Here is a 21,542-nt window from a genome sequence, read left to right as displayed (position 1 = left end):
AGGAACCAAGGGCGTTCGCTTACCTTGAATTTTCTTTTTAGACCCTAGTTGTGTTGTGTTCAGATTCAGGTTTGCTTAGAGACCCAATGAGGCGGAACCTGGAATGTTACGGCTATTTCATTCAACAAAGTAATATTTGCACAAAAAGTAAATATGCATACAAATATTTACGTAAGAGCATTCCTAAAAATTCGTCAAACTGTGGAAATAGATTTTTTCCATCAGCATGCAAAAATATTAAATCAACTGAAAATATTTTAGGTTTTGAGGGTGCATAATGAATTGAGAAAGTATGTGCATTTATAAAACAAACTAAATGCTAGTAAACATGCAAAACAAAACATATGTATTTTGGATTTGGGGGTTTAAAATAGGTTTTTTTTCTAAATTAAATTTTCTTTCCCCAAAATTTTTACCAATTTTAGGGCTAATAATACGATACAGGTAATATTATCTTTATGTTAAAAGGAAAATGAATCAAATGTTTCTACTATTTTTTCTACATTTAAATATAAATGTTTAGTATTTTAGCATACCATACCATTATATGCAATTTGTAATGTAAGTATCATGTGATATGTGGAAAAAAGGATTTCAGTATTTTCATTTTCATACAAAAATATAATACATTATATTGCAAAATATGTTATTTTTACATTAAAATTATTCAATGATATGGGTTAACCATCTTGGTAAGGCAGTTATTTCCAAATATCATTTCATATCTGAAAATATATTGAGTATTGATGAGAGCAAAATTCATGACTATGTGGAAGCAAATTAGCAATACAAATTTATAATATAAATTAAAACCATAATTTTTGTAGAAATAAATACTATATATGTATAGAAATAAATGAAATCTCTTTGGTCTGTGTGTGCTCACACACAAACACCCATGTATATAAACAGGATTTAAGAAGGGTATGGATAGCACCAAAAAAGAAAAGGGAGAGGAAAAACTTGAGACACTATGGTTTAAATCATTAATAAAAAGAGAAACTGAAATATGAAGATCAACTAGAACACAATATTCTGGAGGCATTACAGTCCTCAGGTTATAGGTGTCATCAAAAAATCTATCGATACTGACCGCTGGATGGCTTTGTCATGTCGGGACAGCCTGTGACTCGTCGTGGGCACCTCCTCGATCTCGTCGATGTCACAGGCATCTGCGGCATCTTGCGAGTAGTTGTGTTTCATGACAAGGATATTTCTTCTGTTCATGGGCGGGATCAGGGGTTTGATGGGCTGCGGGGGCATCTCTGTCAGGACAGAAGCATCTCTTGTGCTGAGGTTACTGCGGCTGCCTTTCGTACTGGACACTTGTGACCCACAGTGATGGTCGTGAACACATTTGGAAGAGGATCTCCGCAGTTTATGGTAGTTTTCAAAGTCATCTGTCACATCTGCAAAGTCAGCTGTGGCTCCCGTCCCTCTTAGAGTACACAACTCATAGTGAGGAGGTTCAAACACCTCCTGGAAAACTGTCTGGTCAAAGTCTGATTTCCTTTGGACATATTTTTTACGAGGCTGTTTGATCTGCACAATGACAGAGATGATAATAAGGATGATCACAATGCAGGAAGTCACACCAATGACGGTCCCACTGGTGTTGGTGAGCTGGTCCAGCAGGCTGGCTTTCCTCTTCTCTACAGGTTCGGAGAGTGAAAACAACAAACAAAACAAGAAACAATCCACCACGCATTAATATGGTAGTCAAAGCTCATAAAAAGGAGTACACTGAGCAGAGAATTGGTACAGGCTTAAAGTAACATGAACAAATCTCTAAAAATAAACAAGAAGTGTCCCTTTTCACAAGGGCCCTATCTTCTAGCCTTCGAGACAGACCTCCCATTGCCCCGCATCCCTACTTTCAACATACGTTTGAAAAAGTTCTTTCAAGACCTTTAGCATGACATTTGGAAATAAATTAATAATGTTAAAAACAGTAAATTATTTTTCTCCTCATAAGTATAAGAAAACATCCAAAACTCGATGAGCGGGAACACGACCTTACCTATATTGTTTTGAATTTATTCCTGACTTAAATAACTGAACTCACAGTAATACCAATATTCTGATACCAAAAGGTAATTAAATTTCATGACAGACACTTCTGGAATGGTGTATGCGTCTGTCTGTGGGCCCTTTCCCCAATGAAAAAACCACAACTGGTAAAAATGATTAAAAATTGATAGATAGATAGATAGATAGATAGATAGATAGATAGATAGATATAGATATAGTTTCTGGAAATTGTCCTAATGGAAAGAGCAAATGGAAGTACATCTATTCAAGAAAATTTACTAAATTTCTTTAAGAACAGTGAGAGTCTGTCCTTTAAACCCGTCCCCCGACCCCCACCCCAATTCGTCATGATGGAAGCTTACTTAGGGAGGTTTCAGACAATGGCATGGGCTTCCTCTCCCTAACACTCCCCACCTAGAGCTACAGTACCTCCCCAAGTGGAGCAAACCACAAGCATTTCTCACCACCCCCTGAATCCATAGTGCAGGTAGGTACTCCATTCTAGGCAGGAGATGATGAGTTACCAAGGGCTCCATTCCTCCTCCCAGCCCCCATTGGTAGGATGGAAACTCTACACCAGGTGCAGCAGGCTGAGAATGCGTGTCTCTGATCACCCTTGCCCAAGCTCACTCATACAGTCGATCTGCCCGAAGAGGCAAGCTGAGAAGACCAGAAGTTACCACCCTCATCCAGTACCCTATTCATAAAGTAGGGGTGTTACTCCAAGAAAAGTCAGTCATTATCCCTGCCTCCTTTCAGCACCTAGAGCAGTAATGCAAATGTTTTGCCCATGAAGGGAGGCAGGCCACAAGAACAGAAAGCACTGTAGCTTTCCCCAAAGAAAGTTACATTTTTTGGAACAGTGTGGAGAAGTTCAAGCCTGAGGAAATCTCAAAACAACAGACATTTTCTGGTAAGCAATTAAGAAGAGACTGTCAAGCTCCTTAGTACCAACAAGCCAGACCTTAGAACAGGTAGAAGTTTAACATAAAATACAGGAAAATAACAGGTAAAGAAAGCTCTCTTAGTTTAGAACAAATCACAAAAGCTAGACTCAAAGACTAACTCCTAACGGAATTGAATTTAATTGGATCAGACCTTGGAAAAATTTATACTCCTGGGAACTGTCCAAAATAACAGAACAATTATTCAGCAATTAGTAGAGACTAATAGGTGGGTGTGATACCAACAAAGACGGACAGATAAACAGGACAGGAGAAGGCTGGTCAGAGAGCGCTTTACTAAACCATGACCATCCGAGGTTATGGTATGCTTGCCCACAGCATGGTCTCCATGCAGCAACATCAGGGACAGACATCACTGAAACAGGCCAGCCAAGTCTACACTTACAAACACAAAAACGAACAAACAAACAAAAAATGATAGCAGCAACAAGCCCCGGGGAGGGAGGAACTAGTATCCAGAATTGCTACAATGCATTATCTAACATGAAGTTTCCAACAAAATATCCCAAGGCATGTAAACAAACAGGAGAATGCAATTCATACACTAGGGGGGAAAAGCCTTGGAGAGGGCCAGACATCAAACTTAGCAGACAATGATTTCAAAGCAGCTGTTATAAACATGTTCAAGGAACTAAAGGAAACAATGGTTAAAGAAGTAAAGAAAAATAGAAGGATAAGGCCTTATCACGTGCAGAATAGCAACGAAGAAACAAAAATTACAAAAAAGGAAAAAGTGAAAAATCTATGAATGGCACAGTCACTGACATAAAAACTTCATTTGAGTGACTCAGCAGTACATTTCAGCTGGAAGAGGAAAATAACAGCAAACTTGCAGAGAAATGAAGGAAAATTATGCAATCTGAAGAAGACTAAGATAAAAAGATGCAGAAAAATGAACAGAGCCTCAGAAAAATGAGGCAAACCATCAATGGCACCAACATAATGGATGAGCATATAAGGAGAGAAAGTAACAGAAAAATATTCAAATAAATAAATAAATAAAAGGTGAAAACTTCCTAAATTTGATGAACAAATTTCACATCTAAAAATGTCAACAAATTCCAAATAAGACAAATGAAATGATACCCACACTCTGACATAAAAGATTAAAAATGTTGCAAAAGAAAATCTTGACAGCAAGGGAAAAATAACTCCTCACATAGAAAGGAACCCCAATCAGATTAACAGCTGATTTATCATCAGAAATTTTGGAGGCCAGAAGACAGAGGCATGACATATTCAAAATGCTGCAGGCAAAAAAAAACAGAACAAAAACCATTGATCGAAAACCTAATATCCAGCATGACTAACTTTCAAAAATGGGGACAAAATAGACATTTCCAGATAAACAAAAATAAAGATAATTTAATGCTGAAAGAAATGCCTTAAAAGAAATATAAAAAGAAATTCTTGGGATTGAAAGTAAGTGACTTTAGACAGTAATTCAAACCTAAATGAAAAAATTAAATAGACAGTAAATTAAAGAGGCAAATAAATATTGTCAATAAAGGCAATTATACACATAATTACAAAGGACTGTTTAGTTGCATATATCTTCAGCATTCTTCCCTTAACTTTTTAAAAGAGTAATGTCATATGTATAAAATTGTATTGTTGGGCCTATAACTTAAAGAAATATTATATATTTGGTATTAACAATACAAGTGGGGTAGGTAGGAGCAAAACTGTCCTGGAATAAGGAAGTGACATCAGATGGGACTGTGAATCCACAAAACAGAGGAAGAGAATCAGAAATGGTAAAGAAGAAGGGTTATATAATGGACTACATGAATATACACTTGCTCTAAAATTATATAAAGTAATAATTACAGCAATGTATTCTTTGATTAGTAACATATATAAAAATAATATGGAAAAAAGTAATAGGTAAAAAGAAAGAGAGAACAGAGCTATATTAAAATAATGTTACTAGGATTAAATTAGTATAAATCTGAAATACGTTTTGAGAAGTTAGGCCGTATATTGTAAGCCCTAAAATAACCATTAAGAAAATAACTCAAAAGATACATTAAAAATCACTAAAGGAATTAAAATGTTACAGTAGAATGTATTCACTCCTTGCAAAAGAGGCCAATAAAGGAAGAAAAGAGGAACAAAAATACATGGGACATAGAGGGGAAAAGAAGTAAAGTGGCACATGTAAATCCAACTATACATCAATATCAGCATCAAATATGAGTGGATTAAACAATCCAATGAAAAGGCAAATATTTTCAGACTGGATCAAAAAATAAGATCCAACTATATACTGTCTACAGAAGACATACTCTATATTCAAAGATACAGATGGACCGAAAGCAAACGGATAGAAAAAGACTGAACAAACTGCATTTAGAAGAAAGTCGGAGTGGATGTGCTAAAATTAGACAAAATAAAGCAAAAAGTTATTAAAAATAAGGAGATAGTTTTATAATGATCAATGAGAGGGCCAAGCCATCAGAAAAATACAATCTTAAACATATATGGACCTAACAACTAAGCTCAAAAATACATAAAATGAAAATTTACAGAAGTGAAGAAAGAGGCAGAAAATTCAACCATAACAGTTGGAGAATTCAAGAGGTACTTTCAAAAAATAGATAAAACACGGTAGAAAATGAGAACAGAAACAGAAGACTTGAACAATGCTGTAAACCTACACCTCTAGAACAATCCACCTAACCATAGCAGCAAGCATTCTTTTCAAGGGCACATAGGGCATTTTTTAGGATACACCATATGTTAGTCCATAGAACTAACTCCAATAAACTGCAGGCAGAACTTGTTACATTGCACTTCACCTTGTTGCACTTCACAGATACTGTGTTTTTTAACAATTGAAGGTTTGTGGCAACCCTGCACCGAGCAAGTCTATCAGCACCCTTTTTCCAACAGCATTTGCTCACTTTGTGTCTCTGTGTCACATTTTGATAATTCTTGCAACATTCCAAACTTTTTCATTATTAATATATTTGTTATGGTGATCTGTGACCAGAGATTTTGACTTGCTGAAAGGGTTCGTGGTGGTTAGCACTTTTAGCAATATTTTTTAATTAAGCTATACGGTACATTGCTTCTAAGGACATACTGTATCACACCCTTAATAGATGACAGTATAGCATAAAAATCTTTTAGATCTGCTAGGAAACCAAAAAATTCATCTGACTCACTTTATTGTGATATTAGCTTTATTTTGGTGGTCTGGAATTAAACCCACAGTGAGATGAGCCTGTCACAACGATTGAAATGGTAAAGGTGTGTTCCCCTCTCAAAAGAGAATGAATTTGAAATCAAAACAGTGGTCTTGCCATCTGGAGAAGATAAACATGGAAGCTCATAAAGCATATCCATTCACATTCTCTTCACTCCTCTCTTATGTCAACTGGTCCTTATATGTGGGAACAAATCCCATTGGGCAAATAAAGCTTATGACTACCAATCAGTAACACTGCCGACGTAAGATTCTACTACACAAATTACTTAATCTCCAATCCATTCAGAAGTGGTTCCTTGAATAATCACCTACTCCCACCATCAAACTAATCAAGGCTGCATACGCCTTTCTCCTTGACCATGAACCATGGCTACTTGTCAATGCGTCTTGGCTTCTAGCCACAGAAGACATTTTAATAGACAATACTGGACTTTAAGCACAAAAGAGTTAATTGCCTGTTCCTTTCCCTTTGCGAATCAGTTAATATTGAATCTGAATAAGAGAATATGCTTGGCATTTTTCAACTTAACTAAAACATGCAACATTCATAACCGAGCCACAGATCGCTATCTACATAAACAAACCTTTGTGTCCAGGCTAGAGAAGGGAGCTGGGGCACTGGAAGCTATTTTCACTGGAAATGAAGAAAAGCATTTTGGTAGCAAAACTGAAGTCAAGTTAAGTGGCTGGAAGTGGCTGGAAGTACCTGAAAGCACAAATGTTCCTTCAATGCACTTTCCCTCTAGAGTATGTGCACACAGTCCAATGAAGACAGACTGGAATAAATGAGCGGTGCAGGCAGCAGGTCTGATAGGAAAAACACTGCACTAAAAGCTTCATTGCCTCTCCATGGCTCTGCAGGCTCTAATAAGATGTCTTTAATGAGCATTCAAGTGTTAAAGATTCTCTACTATACATTAATGAGTAAGGAAACTTCTGGCAAAAGCAAAGAAAGACATTTACACATGAATTACAAAATATACAAGAGGTTCTACAAAGCCCATATACACATCAATTCTTCAGTCTGTCTGACACATCACATCGTAATAAACCTCTTCCCACTCTACAAGCAGAGGACTTTTACAAATTTTTGATCATTACCTTTACAATGATTCTCGTCCCAAGGATACACACAGTTCTGGAGTCCATTGCAGACTAGTGTATTGTTAATACACATGTTACTATGGCAGAAGAATGTATTGCCTTCACAGGGAGCTAAAAATAAGAAGAAAAGGAAAACGAAGAAAAAAGTTAGACCTGATATTCAGTAGTAAATCACTCATATTACAAATCTAAAAACAAAAAGATTAGCATGATAATTTTCCATCAAATTGAGATAAATGACCCGACATTCCGTTCTCAAAAGTGTTGCCATTGTGGTAATTATTTCTTGCGTTGCTAACAGAGCTGGCACTTCTCTAGACGTGCTCAGTTTATAAAACTGGCACAGGAGGGTTTCCATCATAAAAATGAAGTACATTATCTATATGGGTTCTTTTTTTTTTTTTTGACTTGGTGCATTCATTTAACCAAAACTAAGTGCCTACCACATGCACAACATTATGCTTTACACTGAAATTCTGTCTGTACAAATATAGTTGTACTGTGCAAAAAGTCTTAAGTAAATTAACATTGAAATAATTTTATAAAGCATGGGCTTACAAAATACTAATGAAGAAAGTATATATTAAACAAATCCCTATAGCATTATTTAAGCATATGAACAAAACAAAGAATGTCATGGAAATTCAGAACAAGGGAAAATTAATCCTGAACAACATAAGAAAAATATATATTATTCTCATCAACATTTAACATGTACATGTTGATGAAATTAGCCTACTTTTCATGTGTTTCACATGTCCTAGTAACTTTAGGTATGGTGGTCCATGATCTCCAGATTAGGATGTACATTCAGGACACTGGGAGGAAAAGTAAGAACCCACGGAGGTATCCAATACATAGATATGAGAAATAGTGAAGAGTTTACTATAGCAAAATATAACGGTAGATATGACTTCAATATTAGGAAAATACATTTCTTTCATTATCAGAGTAATAGGATGTTTAGAATAATCACTCTATAGTAATACTGCATTACTCATGATAGTTTATAGATCACGCTTTAAAGCTAACTTTTGTTTTTGCCTTCATAATGATCTCACCTATCTTAGAAAATATGATTTTAGTGTTTCATTTATTTTTCTCAACAATAGTTCTAAAACCCTTTTAAGGATAGCATTCTAGAAAAACATATTCGATACAAAACACATCATTTACAGTGGTGAGTTAATCGATCAGTAAAGAATTATTAATGATCAGTACCATCTAAATGCCAGTCATGTTGTAATGACTTTTTCACCTTCACGACTATATATCATGGGTATTTTAAAAAGTTACCTTCTTTAAATGTATTTGCTATATTAACCAAAATTTCAGGCAAATAATTTGCATAAGGCAACTTAGTATATTTTAACACGCCTAGAGAAATCCTAACAACAGTAACAACAACAAAACAAAAACACTCAAGTCTTGAAAATAAAAAATTAAAAAAAAATTAAAAAAAAAGATACAGCTAACTCAAGCAAAGTGATTCCTTCTGGCTCTCCACAGCCCTCCCTCCACCCCCCCCCCCCCCCCCCCCCCCCCCCCAGCTTCCCAGAAGAACAATTCCTTCTTCCCTTGGCTTGGTTTGCCTTTAGGTCCCTGGCTAAAGATTTAAAAATATGCGGTGGTCATTTTGGAAAAAAAAAAAAAAACATATTGTAGAGTAGAAAATATGCAGTAGTCATTTTGAAAAGAAAGTATCATGCTTAACATGGGCTAGTGACTTGTTAAGCATTATATAAGCCTTTTAAATTGTAAAATTTAATGATCTGCTATATGATTGCAAAATTCTGCTCTTTAGTAAGGAAAGAACTTTACATTTCTGTAGTCAACCATAATGGCTTTTGCAGAACCGATATGGTCTGTTAAGCAGATAATGAATGTTGTCAAAATGTGTACACAGAACAAGAAGGAGTTTTCTGCAAATGGAATAGCTGCAAAATGCCTTAGTAAAAAAACATAAAAAATATGTTTGCCCTAATAGATTGTGGTGGTTCTGAAAACACAGTTATCCATCAAGTCAAAAATACCTTTACGAGAGCATAAATATTTATTGCCCTTCCAGAATGAGTTGGAAAAATTGCTACAATTACTATTAAATAGGATGGGTTAGTTTTGAAATTTTAAGTATATAAATAAAAATGATATCACATTCTGTAATTGAATGAAATACAAGAGAATATTGGTAAGAGCACTGAAACTTGAATTCTGAATTCTCCAAATGGGATTTTGTTTCTAGTTCTACTGCTTAGTAGTTGTGAACATGTCTTATAAACTACAGATCAGTGTGCTGGTATCAGCTATGGTTAAATATTGGTGGTCTGACTGGTATCGTAACAGGTAATCAGGACTGTCAAGAAATCACATTCTTGACACACTTCTTTACATCAACTGATCAGGCAAATGTGCCAGTTAATCAGCTCACTTTTAAAAATTATTATTATTCCAGGTATTATTCCATCTCTTTCTTCTTACTTTTGCCAGAATTTACAGAATTGCTATGCAAATGATAAAAATAAACAAGCAAATCCTGCAATGGCTAAGAAAAAAATGTATAACAACTTATATTGGGTTCTGAATGTTCTTGCTCTTGTATGTCTGAAGATTCCTCTCATGTAAATGCAGATAGGCAATGGTTCATTAAAGATTCTTATTTCTATCTCCTGCTGAAAAGATAAAATGGCACCTTCCTGCCTCCCAAAGCAAGCTACATCATTAGCGTGTTTCAAGGATGTCTGGACACATTCTACAGACCGACATTATTTCCCCGTGACCCTCAGCACATTCCAGATATCTGTGGCTCAGAGGTCAAATATGTTCCTCCCCTCTCTCTGTCTTGCAATATCCATTCTCCACTCTGCTACCCAAATCGTATCAGCACTGTACTATCTACGCAGTTTTGAAATATTATTCCAAGCTACCAAGAAAATTATCTTTTTCTTAAATCCTATTATACTTACAATTTTAAGAAGAGCTTAGCACTTAGCATATGCTTATCATCTTTCCCCACATGTTCTTTGAGGCTAAGGGCATGCCTCTGAAAAATGTCCATTTTTAATCTCTTATATGGTTTCACATTTCTAGGCTTATAGTAAATATTCAGCAGATACTTTTAATTGATTACTGTCCCTGAGCAAAAGGTTAACTCTGGGGGTGCTTGGGTGGTTCAGTTGGTTAAGTCTGACTCTTGATTTGGGCTCAGGTCATGATCTTGGGGTCATGGGATTGAGCCCCGTGTCAGACTCCATGCTCAGCATGGAGTCTGCTTGTCCCTCTCCCTCTGCTCCTCCCCCTGCTCTCTCTCTCTCTCTCTCAAATACATAAATAAAATCTTAAAAAAATAAAACAGGTTAATTCTGGCCAGGGTGCATACCTGAGTATCCCAGAATGCAGAAAACTAACAAGTATGTTTATTAGTGGAGAGCTAACCTTTAGTGCCATGGTCTTCAGGTACAATCCAATTTGTGATATTCTCAGAAACTACACCTCAGCATCATTTCCTTGGCTCTCTTACTATGGCAGAGAAAGACCCATTCTACCAGTTTGTGGAGGACTTGTTCTACTTAGAAATTCAATATGCATTGTCAAAAGCTCTTGCCTCTTAAAAACCAGCCTCCTTATTTCCTAAAACTATCTGGAAGAAACTCAAGTTAAGGGTAAGATTTACTCACAGTAACATGGCGGTCAAAGATGCAATACTCACAGTTCAGAGTACCTCACACGCAAAATTCCCAACATCAAGAGTCTACTTATTTCTGGAAGGAGGTTTTCTGTTGCTATCAGAATAGCAAATATGGCTTCATATTGACTTTTTAAAAACTAACTATATAGAAGAAACTATTTTCATGGCTTTTTTGTCTCTGAACTGTTTTTTGGTTTTTGTTTTTTTGAGAGAGAGGGAGAGAAATAGAGACAGGGAGAGAATCGAGACAATCTTAAGCAGACTCCCCACTGAGCGCTGAGCCTGAAGCGGGACTCGATCTCACAACCCTGAGATCATGAGCTGAGCCAAAGTCAAGAGTCAGACGCTTAACTGGCTGAGCCACCCAGGCGCCCCATCTCTGAACTATTTGCAAGTGTATTGAATTATCATGAGTGCAGCTATTGCAACCTCGCTTCGGTGGAAGGGCTTACTGAACATCACCATTTTATTATCTAGATACAATGATAAGTATTTCTTTTTAAGAAAAACACAGTAACTGAATGTAGTGAAATATTCTAGTCAGTCAAAAGAATGTCATGTGCGCAAACACAGCATTGCTCTTGATTTAAATCATTCAGGTGACAGAAAATGGATATTCTAACACCTCAAAATGGGTTTCACCTCACTGTTCCCTCCTCTTCCTGCACCAAAACATACCCTTTTGGGCAAAGCATTATTTTTTTTGGCTATGTAAGAGACTGCACGTTAGAATGAAGCTTAGTGTGTGTTTCTCCAGATACTTCATCTTGGGATGGCAGAGTCCTGACGACCCTACTGTGGGCAGAGCTGGGTCTCGGCTGCGAGGAGTGGTAATCCCTAAGGATAGATGGCTCCTTCCATGAACACCTACTCAGTTATCACATCTCTAAAATGGGAATAAGGATCATACTTACCTAAGTGACTCCATAATGCTGAGAACTGAGGAGAGTGCCAGCCTGTGGATGCAAGCATTATAGCTGAATCGCAAGCTGTTCCAGAAGGCGAGCATTGCACGGGGGCTGTGGATCCAAAATGCTTGAGACTGAAACCTGGATCCATCCCTTCCAGGCTGTGCAAACTTGAGCCAATGTTCCTTAAAATCTCCCAGTTTCAGTTACATGTATTTAAGGGGGGCTAATCTTGACTACCACATACGGATGTGGCAATTAAAAGTGATCAATCTTTAAAAACTGTAACCGATATTGTCTGACGGTATAGGATAGACACATGTTAGCTGGTTTTGAATTATGATGATAATTACCCAAAACTAAATAAATAAATACAACTTATAATATTAAGGAGATATAGAATACGAAAGTTAAGCGACATAATATTAAATTTCCTGATTGGTAAAGTGAGGACGGTCATTCACAGATCTCTCGTCAACACAAGATGAGCATGCAGACCTAAACGAATGATTTCATACATAATAGCATGCGATAAGCGGTGTCTAAAAAGACGAGTTATACACAGAAGTATTTACTCTTTTGTGTAACAAAAAGCATAGCTGTTCTGCAGCTAGTACAACTTTGTAAGAGAAATTATTAAATGGGTTTCAGCACATAGATGTATAGCTTATACATCTATTATATCTTGGGGTAATATTTAAAATATCTAATGATCAGCTCATGGGAACCGACCCGTGGGAGCAGATGGACGCTCACCACCATGCCTCACCGGGCACTCCACCACAGCGGTGAGCACCAACTCTGTGACACCCTGGTTTACAGCCACTTGTGAGACATTGGAAAATAAAGGAATGTATCATGAAACACCTTTTTCTCAAAAATGTCTGAGGAATATTTATCTGGGGAATATGTAGTGTCCCTCGCATATTTTTCTCCAAGCTGTTATTTCCTACAACACCCATCATTCATTTCACAAAAATCCAATCCCAAGCGTTAAGCAGACAACCCCCTTCTAGGAGTCACAAAGTGGTTTCAAATTATTTCTAATATTACCTGAGGGAGCATCATGACAGGTAATACCAATAATTAACCTTACAAGACTCGCAGAAATTAAGGTGTTTATCCCTTTTCTCTCTTGAAAGTAATTATATGAATTTAGTGGTATATTTAAATATGAAAACAAAGTCACCAATACACCAGAGACTTGAAGCTCCAAGCTCTTTAATTCTATGTTGTTGTAGTATTTATGTATAAAAAGGAAAAAAAAAAAAAGTAAGTCTGTAACCGGTCTCCATTTTTATAGCCAACTACACACCTTTCTAAGTTGTGTTCAGGACTTTCCTGAAACTGAGACTTCCTAAGTTATTTTAGTATCTTGGGGAGTAATTTCTTTGCTCTACCCATGCCTAGTGTAAAATACTACTGAAGTTCAATTCTAAAAAAGAAACAGAAATTAGATTTTATGCATGTTAAAGACAATGGCAAATACAGATCTTAACAAGTGCTTGAACTACTTTACAGAAGGAAGGTTTAGATATATAAGATAGTTATGATATTCCTTGATTCATAGGATAACAAGACCATCAAGATAATGTGCATTTTTTAACACCATATTGGAAAGAGAGATTCAGGTCCCATCCTGGAAAGCCAAGACAAGCAAGTGTATAGAATAGATCTTGGTGTTTTGGCTCCAATATGAAATCCAGGAGTTTTTTTTCCTAAAGTTTTTAGTGATCCCATAAATTGAGTCTTGGACAAAAGTGGCAACATTGTCCTACAACTGTAGTAACAATGTTTTTGGAATGGAGAAACACAACACACAGATGCAGATTTTGAGAGTATTGACAAGTACTTTAAATCCAGCTTTAAAATTTCCACTTAAAATATCTTAGGTGAACATTTATCCAAATATTTCATGATAAATTCTTTGGAAACACGAAGTTTAATGTAACATTTTGCTCTAGCAAGGAAGAAATGTATTGTGGATTAGTAAGACTGAGAAACATGGTGCGCTTCCATATATCAGCTTTTGGTAAACCCTTTCTTATTCACAGAAATCAGGGACCACGAAGCCTGTTTTACTTTGTTTAATCCAGATGCTCTGATTTTATTAGTTTACCACTTGATAGACAAACAAAAACAAAAGCAAAAGCAAAATCTTGAGAAGTCTTGCCCCAGTGTTCAAAAATTATAGTGACAGAATTCTTATTTCTAAATTATAGTGACGGAAAAGAGAACAGCATGGGAAATTACTAAGGTATAAAGTTGGATGAGACATGAGGATACAGATTATTTTAAATTATAAAGCCTCACACATAAATATACATATGGAAGATTTTACTGGAAATACTACACCAAAATGTGGGCAATGACTATTTCTAGGATATTCACAAGTTATATTTAGCTTTTATTGAGAAATGTTCCATATGAACATATACACATAAGAATATGTATACGTACACTTGTGTATATATACATACACACAGTTATTTATTTATTTATTTATTTGTAATTGGGAAGCATCTTTTAACTTTTCATGAAAAAAAAAATACCAAATAGTATTTTTAAAAATCTATTTTCTCTTTCATATTTTAAGCAGTAAAATAATAGTTTTCACATAACATTTATACCTTACTATATTTGAAGTTATATAATTAGTGAATTTAGTATTTCACTGAATTCCTTGCTTTCTTTGGGGTTGTTTTGAAATCCTCTCTTGTTCCCACTCTTACCACCAGGTGGCAAGCGTGCCCCATATTTCCTGAAACGGCATTTCACTCTCTCGCGATGTTTAAATTCTACATGTGTCTTCGACAAACAACACTGGTCTTTAAGAAATAAAAATTTCAGTAGAAAGACAACCAAAATAATTTTGGGCATATTTGAATTAGGTAAGGGAGGTCATGAGAAAGAAGGGCAGTCACTGGAACTAACACTCAACATAATTCTAACACTCAACATAAAGTTTTATTAAAAATTTTAAGAAAGAATCATAGTATGTATACACTATAAAATTAAAGGTCTAATCATGAATGTTTTGTCAATTTTCAGTATTGTGCCACATGTTTATAAATATTGTTCCACTTCTGTAATTAAATTTCTTAATTTATAATAACTTTGTTTAATGCTAAAGTTACTAATGCTCCTTCTCACTATTGGGGTCATTTCTTCTCAATGGCTTTCTTTTTATTTTTATTATTTTTTTCTCTTTTTCAGTTGTTTTTAAATTCCAGTATAGTTAACATACAGTATTATATTAGTTTCTTTTGTACAATATAGTGATTCGACGATTCTATAGAGGACTCCGTGCTCATCATGATGAGTGTTGTCTTCATCCCCTTCACCTATTTCACCCATCCCCCACCCACCTCCCCTCCCATTTGTTCTCTGTAGTTAAGAGTCTGGTTTTTGGTCTGTCTCTTTTTTCTTTATTCTTTTGTTTCTTAAATTCCACAGATGAATGAAATCATATGGTATTTGTGTTTCTCTGACTGACTTACATCCCTTAGCATGATACTCTCTAGATCCATCCATGTGGTTGCCAATGGCAAGATTTCATTCTTTTAATGGCTGAGTAATATTCCATTGTATCCACACCACATCTTCTTTATCCATTCATCTATTGAGGGACACTTGGGCTGATTCCATAATTTGGCTATTGTAAATAATGCTGCTGTAAACATAAGGGTGCACATCTTTTCAAATTAGTGTTTTCATTTGACTGCATTCTTTTTATTTATTTATTTATTTATTTATTTATTTATTTATTTATTTTTAAAGATTTTATTTATTTATTTGACAGAGAGAGACACAGCGAGAGAGGGAACACAAGCAGGGGGAGTGGGAGAGGGAGAAGCAGGCTTCCCGCAGAGCAGGGAGCCCGATGTGGGGCTCGATCCCAGGACCCCGAGACCATGACCGGAGCCGAAGGCAGACGCTTAACCTACTGAGCCACCCAGGCGCCCCTGCATTCTTTTTAAATTCAGAAATTCACTGAATGCCACCCTCAGGAAATATTAAAACAGAAATTAAAAACTGGCAGATTTCTCTCTGAAACATTGATTTTCAAATACTTGTGCTTTATGATTAATAAAACTATCATTAGTAGGTTAGTTCCAAGCCAAAGAACATGATGCTTCACCAGAAACAGAAGTGATGCTTGATTCTATTTTCCTTTTAATAACTCTACCATCTAAGTAACAGCTCAGATGCTCCTATACACCTCTCGACCCAAATCTCATCCTCTCCACGCACATTCTCCTGCCTCTTGCCTGCCTCAGATTCTTCAAAGGTCTTTGATGCGAAGTTTGTCAAAAGCCCACCTCCTCTGTGCTGGCACACACGCGCACATGCGCACACGCACACGCACCCACATCATTGGGTCTTCTACTTCTGCTAATCCTTATTCCTCATGAGTTCTCCAGTCTGAAGTTGGAGTGCAAATGGTCACAGAAATGCGTGGAGCCGCGGAGGATGAGAACGTAGCTTGGAGTACACTCACATGTCCTTGCTTCCATTTTTGAATTCAGCTTTTATCTGCCTTGAAGACACTGATTTATTAAAACTTTCTGACACTCAAAATGCTCTAGAGCCTATCACTTTCTTTGCCTGGGAGATGGAAATAAAGCTTAAATTTATCATAAATATGTAAATGTGATACATATCCGCATTATATATTTAAAGTAATGAATTCATACTAAAGAGCAAGATCTAGCATACTTGGAAACTCAATTACTTTTATTTAATAATAATTTTAATCAATTTAGATGACAGAGAAGATTTTCCCTCTGCCTCTCAGAACCCTGTAGTCAAGTCTCCAGGGCCATCACCAGAGGACCCTTCTCTTCTCTATCCACAGCCTTCCCCTAGGGGATCCCAGCAGACTCAAAGCCTCTGACACTCTTATTTTCTCCTGGGCTCACCCTTCTAGCTCCGACTCCCATCTGAGGTCCAGCTTTATACCATACTATTAAATTCCTACATAACATCTCCACTTGGGATTCTAAGTACCATCTCAAAAGGAACATGGCTGGATAGGCTTACAGAAGAATGAAGGGGGGGAAATTGGAGGGGGAGACGAACCATGAGAGACTATGGACTCTGAGAAACAAACTGAGGGTTCTAGAGGGGAGGGGGGTGGGAGGATGGGTTAGCCTGGTGATGGGTATTAAAGAGGGCACGTTCTGCACGGAGCACTAGGTGTTATGTGCAAACAATGAATCATGGAACGCTACAACAAAAACTAATGATGTAATTAATGTATGGTGATTAACATAACATAATAATAAAAAAAATAATAATTAAAAAAAGAAAGAAACATCTGTCACCTTAATCCTCTTTAACTGCACCTCCCCCACCCCATTCTTCCCCTCACACCTTCCTGACATTAATAAGGGACAGGACTATCCCCATCCCCTTGGCTGTTAACATTGAAGGGTTGGGGTCATTCTTGAGTCCTTTCTCCTTCAAAACCCACATCCAAAAGGCCTTTAGCTGTGTCAGGCCTATCTATCATCTATCTATCATCTCTCTATCTATCTATCTATCTATCTATCTATCTATCATCTATCTACCATCAATCTACCTACCAAGTTCTTGTTGTGATCTCAGTTGGTACAAGTGGCTCACTGCCATCTGTCACCAACTGCTCTTCTATAAGCAGATCTGCAAACACAGCAGCCTGAGGAAACTTGGTCATTTAAAACTATAAATCAGACCATGGTTCACCCATTTCAAACACTCCAAAACCTTACTTAAAAAGTTAGATTAAATCCCAAACTCCTCAGTACCCCTTCTGCTCCTCCAAAATCTCGACCCAGCTGCCTCTTGGACTCCAGCGTCACCCACCATAATCACGGGGCACCCAGATTCACACCCTTCTCCACCATGTTACCCAATGTTGTTGTTTTTCCACAATACTTATGAGGACTTGAGTTTATCTTCTTTAATTAACTTATCTGTACATCTTTTCCCTCCTCTTATAAAAATGTAAAGCAAGGCAGTTGCCTTGTTCACTGCTTTATCACTTGGGCTTTGAATAACACATGTCATTTTGGAGATGCTTAATAAATAACTGTTGATGGACAGATATCAGAACAAAAATTTTTCAACAGTAAGATGGATATGGAGTGCCAACTTCCCATTAAATTCTGACAATTATTTTAATTTCTAAGAAAGAGCTAAACTTTTCCTAATGAACTAAAGGGAAGAAAATATCTAAAACATCAGAGATATCAATTATGAGTAAGCATCTGAGTAAGAATTCAAAAACTTCAAAAACTGGATTCAGAAGTGTATAGCTTGCTGCTAAGTACCATTTTTAATCATGATATTCTAATTACAGAAAAATAAAATGTAAAAAAAATTAAATATATTTGGCCATCAGAATTGTCCCCAAAACAAATGTTTTGTTTTTCCCTAAAATAAATGGAAAAATTTCCCCTGCTACCATATTTTAAACTTAAAAGGGCCCTCAGGCTATGCAGTTAAGGAAAATGACATTTTATTTGAAAAATGTTGACCAGATTTCAGGCCAGAAATAGATTTGTCCCTCTTCTCTTCATCTCCTTTATCATCTTCATATATTTTTTTGAAAGATCAATATCTGCCTCCAAAACTCCATGTTCCAATGTGACTTAGTTATCTGTCAAAATACCCAGTATTATTAAGATACATTTTAATCTCTTTTTTTTAAATACAAGAAAATCTATTCACAAATTTCAATTTAATCCCACTCACATTTATTAGATTCCCCCAATCTTTCTGCTAGAATCACGTATTGCTATGGCTCCAAAAAGACATTATAGTAGGAAAGAAAAGCATCTTCATGAAAAAATTATATTCCATAGATAGAGGCCATTTCTTTCCTCACATAGGACATGAGCCACATCATGATCTTATCCATTTTGTTTGATTCTAAGAATGGGCATACATTTGTATACTATAATTACATCTGCCTTGGGTCAGCTACATGATGATTTATCCATCGTCTGTAATTAGACAGGACTGCAATGACCGTAAGGAGGATATTACAGTTCTTTGGGGTCTGTACTCTGATTATTATTACTATTTGGACATGTGTCTCAGGCTTTATTTTCATGACTGCTGTGCACATGTCTGCAACAGTTGGCTGGACACACTGTCTGTTAAAGCTATTATACTTGGTTTCATTGTCGAACATGCCAAGTCCCAAAAGTGGGAACTGAAGTAAAGAAAGATTAGAGTGGAGAAAACAGGGACTGCCATAACCTCGAGTTTGTGATTCTCCTAGTTCAAAGTCTAACAATTTAGAATGATAGTTTTCTGTCTGCATACAACAACTATATACAGTCTGTTTTCAGTGGTAGACATAAACTACCGTAGCTGTAAAGCCAAAATCAAAGAAATCAATGTATGTTATCCCCAAGGATCCTACCAAAAATTACAAGGAATTTACTGCCTTTATTCTTGTCCACAGGCTCCCTGGCAGACTGACAACTTAACTAAAGACAACGTTGATCTAAAAAGTTCAATGAAAATTCTGCAAAATTTTCTAAGTAGTTCAACAAATACACATAGAAACTAACATTATTTAAATATTTTAGTCTTTAAAAAATCACTCAAGGAAATTGATTTTAAATTTTAATTATTCCACTGACCTGTATATCTATGTGCATACTTTTTAAAAACATAATTTGAGTTAAATGACCAAGTCAATAATAAATGTCCATCAATAATTAACTTCAAATATTGAAATATTTCTGATAGTTGTTTTCTTTATGCTCCAGTTGGACTCAACCACATGCTTAAAAAGAAGGAGGGGTCCCTGGCAGACTATACAATTTTATATTATAATCCCTTGCTCAAAGTCCTCATTACATTTGCAAGTAAGAAACTACTGACTATGAAAATTTCAGTATGTTATTATCCCATTAATCGACAGGATAGTCGTCACCATTTGCTCTGTTCTGAACACATATTTAAAACTCACAGCTGCTCTATAATGCCTCCTTCATTTTCTGGAAAAGAAATTGAGGCTTAAAGTCAAGGTGTTACAGGTAAGAAAGGAGCAGAATTAATTGACTGCCACCAATTTCGATTTTTTTCACAACAAAAAACTGTTTTTTCAGATGATTTGTAATTTTGTTTTGCAAAATGTCTAACATTAATTTTACAGTTCTAAACACATATATACTTGCCAAAATTATATATTTATGATCCATTCCCTCTTTGTATTTTTTCTATAGTGATAAAAATATTTAATTTTTAAATAATTTCATTATATAGAAGAATATTTACTCAGTAGTAGGACATAAAAGGGACACATGTTTAGATACACCATTACCACTTGGCATCGTGTACCTTTGGTCTTCAAGTCGAATAAATTATTTTTTTCATAATTTCAGATGAAGAGCACATCAGTTTACTAAAAACAAATCAAATAAAAACAAAATAGGAACATCAAGTCTACTGTGGTAAAATGAATAATGGATCCCAAAGATGCCCACATCCTAAACCCCAGAACTTGTGAATGTTGCTTTATATGCAAAAGAGATTTTGCAGATGTGATTAAGGACTTCAAAATGTGGAGATTATTCTGGATTATCCAGACAGGGCCGATGAAATCACAGGTGCCTTTACAGAGGGAGGGAGGAGCTTCAAGGGACAGAGCATGCTATAACAAGGAAGCAAAGAGAGATGAGAGGTTACCTTGCTGGCCTTGAAGGAGAAGGAGCCAAAACCCACACACTGGGAGGGACACAGCTCTAGAAGCTGGGACAGGTGAGGGAATGCACTCTTCACTATGGCCTCCCAAGAGGGCGGCCTTGTTGACACCATGGTTTCAGCCCAGATAAATCTATTTTGAATAATAGATTTGTATTGTTTTAAGCACTAAATTTGTGGTAATCTGTTACAGGAGCAATAGGAATGAAGCTAATACACCCATTTACACCTAGTAGCTCACTTCTTAGGGTAATCAGAACACGATCCACCAGCCCCTGTAGATGTACATATGGCCACACAACATTGCAACAGGGTCAGGGAAGGTCAGAAATGGGAAAAGCGAAGAATGAGATCTCTGACGTGGAAGGGCAATGGTTTTCAACCAGGACACGCTGCAACTCCTGAATCCCGATGTGTGAAATGGATCAAAAGCAACATTTTCTAACTACTTACAACATTTCAAACATTAGCACAAACTCAAAGATTTACTCACGTCACCCAGGAGAGGAAGGACTACATGACCTCTAGTGCTCTAAGGACATTACAAAAATGTAGGCTTCCCCTCAGCATCTGTTGTGCCATATACAAGCCATCAGGTGAGAGGGACTTGGAGGTTAAGAAGTAGAGAAATTCTAGTGTAGATCATGGTAATTATCTAATCTAAAAGAACAGGTCATTAGATAGTGATCTGTCCTCACCTGTTGGCATAATTACCACCCCCCAAAAAAACTCTTGATCAGTTATCACTTCCTGACATTGTAGATGTGTCTTGATTTTCTCCATACAGAAAATAATGTAAATATGGGGCACCTGGATGACTCAGTTCGTTAAGTGTCCAACTCTTGATCTCAGCTCAGGTCTTGATCTTGGGGTTGTGAGTTCAAACCCCACATTGGGCTCCACATTGGGTATGGAGCCTACTTAAAATTTAT

General features: G+C 36.4%; 1 protein-coding gene across 6 annotated transcripts in view; it reads right to left on the bottom strand.

The window, feature by feature from the left end:
• The window catches only part of NETO1 (neuropilin and tolloid like 1), a 109,751-nt gene that overhangs the window by 4,077 nt on the left and 84,132 nt on the right, over window positions 1-21,542 (bottom strand). For all 6 annotated transcript variants that reach the window (XR_004301630.1, XR_004301631.1, XM_032422822.1 and 3 more), the window contains exons 8-10: window positions 7,312-7,425; window positions 1,094-1,652; window positions 24-98 (exon numbers count right to left, since the gene is read on the bottom strand). Coding sequence is in view for 4 of the 6 variants with exons in the window: in XM_032422822.1 (XP_032278713.1) it covers window positions 38-98; window positions 1,094-1,652; window positions 7,312-7,425 (734 nt within the window). In the remaining 2 variants the exon portion in view is untranslated. The remainder of the gene's footprint in view (window positions 1-23; window positions 99-1,093; window positions 1,653-7,311; window positions 7,426-21,542) is intronic.

Source organism: Phoca vitulina, unplaced genomic scaffold (genome assembly GCF_004348235.1).
Source record: "Phoca vitulina isolate PV1807 unplaced genomic scaffold, GSC_HSeal_1.0 scaffold27, whole genome shotgun sequence".
Lineage (NCBI taxonomy): Eukaryota > Metazoa > Chordata > Mammalia > Carnivora > Phocidae > Phoca > Phoca vitulina.
This window is presented reverse-complemented; position numbering and strand designations above follow the sequence as displayed.